Source organism: Rhineura floridana, chromosome 2 (genome assembly GCF_030035675.1).
Source record: "Rhineura floridana isolate rRhiFlo1 chromosome 2, rRhiFlo1.hap2, whole genome shotgun sequence".
In the NCBI taxonomy this organism is placed as follows: Eukaryota; Metazoa; Chordata; class Lepidosauria; order Squamata; family Rhineuridae; genus Rhineura; species Rhineura floridana.
The window spans coordinates 92513807-92520686 of NC_084481.1; the positions used below are offsets into that span (position 1 = coordinate 92513807).

General features: G+C 46.6%; 1 protein-coding gene across 1 annotated transcript; it reads left to right on the forward strand.

Annotated features, from left to right (window-relative positions):
- The first annotated feature begins 1032 nt into the window (after positions 1 to 1032).
- LOC133377916 (A-kinase anchor protein 4-like) lies at positions 1033 to 2646 on the forward strand. Its single transcript, XM_061612714.1, has one exon. The coding sequence runs from the start codon at positions 1033 to 1035 to the stop codon at positions 2644 to 2646; it is 1614 nt and encodes a 537-aa protein (XP_061468698.1).
- The last annotated feature ends 4234 nt before the right edge of the window (positions 2647 to 6880 follow it).

The following is a 6880-nucleotide window of genomic DNA, read 5'->3' on the forward strand; positions in this document are numbered from 1 at the left end:
GGGCAGCAAACAAAAGCACTAAAAACATTAAAACATCATAAGAACAGACTTTAAAATATATTAAAACAAAACATCTTCAAAAACGTTACTTAAAAAAAGCTATCAAAACATCTTCGAAGATTAAAAACATTTTAAAAAAGAAAGTTTAAGAACATATTAAAAAGCAATTCCAACACAGATGCAGACTGGGATAGGTCTCATCTTAAAAGGCTTGTTGAAAGAGGAAAGATAGAAAGTGGAATCAACTTTCTAGCCCATGTAAGTGTTACATTTGAATTCCAGATGTAGGAAACCTCCGGGGGGGGGGATAAGCATCATTTGTGAAAAATAGCCTTAACAGTACCAGGTTGGCCTGAAATGTGGATCTACCAAAAGATCAAACAGGATGAATAACAATATGGGTCCACCTCCTAGTATGTCTCTTTCTTACCTGCTCAGAGGTCCACTTTGCTGACACTTATTCTCATCCTCAGCTGACATGGCCATGACAGATCAAAGGGACTGCCTTAATCCTCTTCTAGATGACAGTTTAAGAGAAGAAAATTGCAGAGCCATCTCTTGCTAAAACGCGGGCAGCTCACTGGTTGGTGGGTGGCTCTGATGCTTTATGATGTCATTGCTGCTGGATGTCCACACAAGTGAAAATGTCCTTTGCTGGCAGAAGAGCATGGAAAGCTAAGAGAGGTAACACCTTGAGTCTGGCAGTGTCACCCAAGCTGCTCACCTGAAAAGAAAGACACTCTACAACCCTGGTTACTGCAGTGGGGGCGGGGGCAGGGGCAGGGGCAGGGAAGGCACTCTCTTACTAAAGCATTTGGCAAGTCATTGCTGGTTGGTGGGAGACACTGATGCTTTGTGAAGTCACTGCTGCTGCTATGTGTCCACATAAGTGAGAATACCATCTGCAGGTAAGAAGAGCATGGAAGACTAAGAGGAGGCAACATCCGAAGTCTGGCCGGGTCATCCAAGTTGCTCAGCTGGAAGAAGAACACTGTACGGCTGTGGATCCGTTCCCACTTTTAACCAACAAAGATGGCTCATGAAATCGACTGGCTAAGCAGTCAGGCTGGTATGTGCAAGATAAGCCTCTACAGCCCTGATGCACAGAAAGACCAGGAACGTAAAGTAATTTGCTTTGTCGATGTTGCCAATCTGAACATAAAGGGAAGAAATTTGGATGAAAATGTAGCTACTGGCCAGTCCAGCAACACCTCTGACCCTGCCAGTGAACTTGATTTGATGAACCTGGAGGAGAAGGAGATCATCATAATCAAGGACAATGAGCAAAGCAACCACGTGAATACGGAGGGAGCAGTTTGCCTTTTCAAGCAAGGTTCCACTGAAGATGTCAACGTCACCAGCTGGCTCAACAACGACCTTCAGAAATATGCTGTTGGATTCCGGCATGCGCTGACCCCTTTGGGAACACCTCGCAAAGTGAATGTGTTTGACAGGGCATCTCAGAACAACAACAACATTGCTCCCAACACTTCTGGTAGTGACAGGGAGCATCCAGATGACCTTGCCTATTACGCCAATAAGCTCTGTTCCTTAGTTATTGAAATGACACGCAAGGAGATCAAGGACAAATGGGAAAGCTCCGGGAAGTGTATCCGCCAGACAATCAGCTCCCACAGTGCCGGGAACAAGGCTACTGCAGCTGAGAGTGTCAAACCGAGCAAGTCACCTCCAGAAAGGTCCATCAAGAGGGATGACCCATTTCCAGGCGAAATGGTGAATCACAATGACTTTAAGCAGCACGAAGCAATGTATTCGGACAAAGCAAAGAAATCAGAGGACATCACTTCTGTAAGCAAAGGGATGATGGTATACGCAAATCAGGTTGCTTCAGACATGATGCTGTCCTTCTTGAAGACCATGAAAGTCCAGAAAGGTAAGCACCCTCCACCAGCATGCGCAGTTTTAAAAGAGGTGCTTGTGAGACACACCAAGGAAATTGTCTCAGACTTAATAGATTCCTCAATGAAAAACCTGCACAACATCACAGGGGCACTCATGACAGACTCTGATTTTGTTTACGGGCTGAAGAAGAACCTTTACAATGTAGGAACCCAGAAGTCTTCAGAGATTTTAGATGCCATGGTGAAACGTTTGTTTAAAGTCCTCTCTGGAGACGATAAGCAGGCTAGGGCTCAAAGCTTAGCCTTTGCATCCTATAAATTGGGGGGGGCTTCGAACCCAAAAGCTCAGGGCATGCAGTTTGCATCTATGAAAAGTGAGTCTTACAGCCAAGGGAAGGACAGAGGGGGTGGGCCAGGGAAGCCTTCTCCACGAGGAAGCAGAGGGCCAGACAAGCAATCCTTGGATGTGTACGCCAAAGAGCTTCTTTTAACATCCTTAATGCAGATACAGCAACACCTGTTGGAAAAAAACAAAGATTCTAGACCTTATGAATGTAACACCTCATCCTTTGGCTATATTCACCGTGATCCCGCCCACAGAAGGGCTGATGGGAGCTCTGGCCCAAAGTACTCATCCAAGCCATGTGAAGGCAAAGCTGAGTTTTACCAGTCTGACAGCCTGAAAGATAAAGGAAACCTCCTAGTGTCCATGGTCCAGAAAATCCTGCATGAGGCTGGCTTAAATCTAGACGAGACACTCTGTGGGGACAAAAACAGGGGCTAGAAGCAGAGACACCTTCGTGGGGAAGGAGGACCTTCCTGAACCAGAACCAACAGAGCAGCATCAGATCTGTATGACACTATGGAGCAAGATGGATTTAAGCACATTTATTGACCAACGGGTGGAATCTGTGATGAAGATGATCTCTCTATTCATAACTAAAGGCATTTGCACTGGTTTTAGCTAATTAGATACCATCATCACAGCCCCATTGCAAGCAGCAGTGGCATGAATTCAAACTGGATGATAAAATGGTAGCTGGGCAAGATCATCGATTAAATGCAAACGTTAAAAAGCAAGAAGAGGAAAGAGAGGCTATGTTATTAATTACTTCACCAGAGCTTAACAAAATACCAAGGTAACAACCAACAAGGTAGTAGACCATTTCACCCCAATAAGAGTAACAAAGTACATTTTCATTAAATCTACCAGCACAGCTTTATTATGAAGCCCAAACAGGTGAACCTTTTGCTTTCCATTATAGTTTCATTTTAGCAGCGTTAGCCAACCTGGTGCCCTCCAGATGTTTTGGACTACAACTCCCAGCAGGTGCTGGCTGGGGCTGATGGGAGTTGTAGCCCAGAAAATCTGGACACCAGCTTGGCAAAGTCTGACCTACAAGAACTTTGAATCAAGGGGAGATGCATTCAGCCCCCCCCTCACTTTTCACACAAATATCCACTTAGCCATATGGCAGCATTTTTCCCATGGTGGTAGCCTCCTCGTGGCAGGAATTTTGGTGCATTGCAGGCATTTCTGAGCTCTGTGCCAGGAGACACACACATCACAGCTCTGGAGGGTCATGGGGGAGCCTCACAGAGAGGCAGCTTCCATACAGCTCTTCAGGTGGATGTACAAAGATATACCAGCCAATGGCATAGAGAAAGATTAAAAAATGTGTCCCCTAGAATGTTAACAGGCTTATTGCAGCAATTATTATTATTATTATTATTATTATTATTATTATTATTATTATTATTATTATACACCACCTTTCCTGCAAGAAGCTGAAAGTGGTGTACATGGTCCTCCCCTCTCCATTTTCTCCTCACAACAACCTTGTGAGGTAGGCTAGGCTGAGAGACAGTGACTGGCCCACAGCTTCATGGCGTGTGGGGATTCAGAGCCTGGTCTCTCAGGTCCCAGTCAGACACTCTAACCATGACACTACACTGGCTCAACCATTTTCATGCATGGAGCGGACTACAAAAGTGGCAGGTGTGCGTATGTGTGTAATGAAATGTTATTAAATGTCAAAGTCAAAAGTGATCTTTTCAACTCAAAACCTATATATATTAATCCCTTGGAAAGGGAAGGGACCCTACAGTTTCAAGGCGGGGTGCAGAAGCTTTTTCAGGCCAAGGGCCGCACTTTCACCAGGACCACCTTCCAGGGGCCACATGCCAGTAGTGGGCCAGGCCAGAGGCCAAAGGAGGCAATGCAATGAATGAAAAGTTTACCATTGTACCGTAGGCTAGTTTCTCCCTCCCAACCACTACATCCCACCTCCTCTCCAAGCTATCGCCCCTTCACCCACAGCCTCCTTCAGAGCCAGCCCCACCATTAGACAGAGTGAAGTGGCAGCTGGCTTTGAGAATGGCAGCACATTGGTATCTTTATACTGCCAGGGAAGTGAAGAGGTGCTGGTGGGATTTTCTGTTGGAGATGCTTGGGTATTATGCACTTTGCCTGGGGTAACGGGGGCAGGGGTGCCTAGTCATCAAGCTGATAAAGGCACACATGAGCCCTGCCTTGTCTTCTCCTTACTTTCTGCCTCCCATGTATTTACAGCCTTGTGATGGAATCACAGACTCCAGCAGGGTTCAAGGATCACCTTGTCCCACATGTACAAAACACCCCTTTGTTGTAAATGAGGGGGAGCTATGTTTTGGGGGGGATCTCTGGCTTTGTTTGGAGCAGCAATACAGGGGAGAAAGGGTGCTTGCTTAATGCTCACCCTTGTGCCCTTTCCCAGATCTAAATTGCCCTCCCCCTGCTAAGCTGCTTCACAATGGGAAAAAATATAAACACAGTGCAGGCGCCTTTATTCCCCTCCCCCCCAGTGCATGTATTTTGGCCCTGGGGCACACACACACACATCTGTGCACACTGTCTCCTAGTCCTTAAAAAGTTCCAAGGATTCTTTTGTATTCAGACGGAGGAGGTGAGCTGGGCTTACTACAAAACCTTTGTCTCACATTTTTTTTAAAAAAAGGCGATCATGTCTGTGGAAGGCATGTTAGGACACGCCAGACTTCTCCTCTCCTCTGCTCTCCAGAGAATGGGGTTGTGGGTTTTTTCAATGGAGGAGGAGAGGCAGACCCACTTGGGGAATTGATAAAAGGGGAGGAGCTATGCAGGTAGCTCAGGATGCGCAGTAGTTCTAATTACGTTGGCTGTGGGACAAAATAAATGGGCTCCAAGCTGGATACAGCTGAAAGGGAGAAAAACCTGGCCTGTGGCCTAGGTTACTGGGGTTTAGCTCTCACCCCAACAGTGCATCCTTTAACTCCTCCCATGTGAGTGCAGAAGTGCCATTCACTCCCATTTGAGGCGTGGCGGATAAAGAGTGCTGTGCTTATGTTTACTGCAGTGAGAGCTGTCTGTCTGTCTACCCGCTCTGACTGTAATATGCCATAAGGAATAATGTTTTAGGCTCCAGGGTGAGGAAACCCTGTGGCCCTCCAGAAGTTGTTGGACTACAGCTCCCATCATCCCTCATCACTGGCCATGCTGGATTAGGCTGATGGGTGTTGGAGTCCAACAGAGGGCACCAGGTTAGGGAAGACTAGTCTACACTACTGGAAGAAACCACGTAAATGTACCTTTCTCCCCCTCCCAGTTTCAAGCAGCGTACTTGTGCAAATGCTGGCGGTGTTGTGCATGCCTTTTTTCTTTTAAGTGAAAAGCTTTACCTTCTCCATTTCTGCACTCCTTCTACAGCAGAGGTGAGGAAACTGTGTGGCCTCCAGATGTTGCTGGACCCCACTTGCCTTCATCCCTGACTGTTGGCCTTGCTGGCTGGGGCTGATGGGAGGGTGAACCTAGATATCTAATCATGTTCTCTGGGGTAGAGTCTCTTTTCGGCTTCAAACTGGTGACCTCCAGAGCAGGAGGCAGGTCAGTGAGGGGAAGGAAGCCTCCTCCTTCGGGCACAAGGCCCCTATCCAAAGGGCCAATGAGTCAGGAAGGAGGGATGAAGTGAGAGGTTGGAAGGGGTCGCACCTGAGTAAAAGCAGCAGCTCAGAGAGGCTCCCCGACTCTAATGAAGATAAAGTGAGCCAACTCCTTTCTTCTCACGGGGAAATTTTGTAGCTAAGAGAGAAAAAATGCTTTCAAGTGTATTCATCTAGAACAGGGCCCGGCAGCTAGAGATTCCAGCAGAGTGAGCTGGGCCTTGAGACATGACTGACACACCAAAAACAGAACAAAACCTCAGACATGTAAATGCATACACCAAAATATAAAGGGGTGCGTGCACGCATGAGCATACAAATACAAATTCCAAGCTCTCTGCACAGAGAAGTACATGAGGCTTGCCTTCTTGGGTGAGTCCACAGTCCAGTTGTTTCTGAACTATAACTCCCATCAACCTTAGCCAGCATGGCCAATGGTCAGGAATGATGTGAATTGTAGTCCAGTGGCATCGGGGACCCAAGGTTGGGAAAGGGTGAATCCAACCCCTTCCTTGAGGCAGAAAACCAAGAGGTAGCGCATCCCCAAGAGATGGCTGTCCAGCCTATTCTTCAGAGGTGAGGAATCTTTTTCAGCCTGAGGACCGTCTGCATTCCTTTCTGGACAACCTTCCAAGGGCCATGTGCCAGTGATGGACGGGGCCAGAGGCAAATGTGGGCAGAGCAAGGGATGTTAAAGCTACCTTTGTGCAACAGGGAAGTTTCTACATATACTCTCACATACTGTAGCTCTCTATCCTCCATCTAGAGAAGCAAGAGGCATTATCAGAGTTTATTTCTTTATTTATTGTATTTATATACCGCCCCACAGCCGAAGCTCTCTGGGCGGTTTACAATAACTAAAAACATTAGAAACAAATATACAAATTTAAAAACACATCTTTTAAAAACAATTTAGAACACAATTTAAAACAATTTAAAAACACATGCTAAAATGCCTGGGCGAATGTTCAAGGGCACATTCCTGGCTGGCAAAAACACTTGGGGTGTGGAGCACAACCAGTGAGGGGTGTGGCCTGGCCAAGGGCCAGAAAGAGAGGCCT

Coding starts and splice junctions, on each gene's coding strand:
- LOC133377916 (XM_061612714.1), top strand. CDS start 1,033: ATGGCTCATGAAATCGACTGGCTAAGCAGTCAGGCTGGTATGTGCAAG.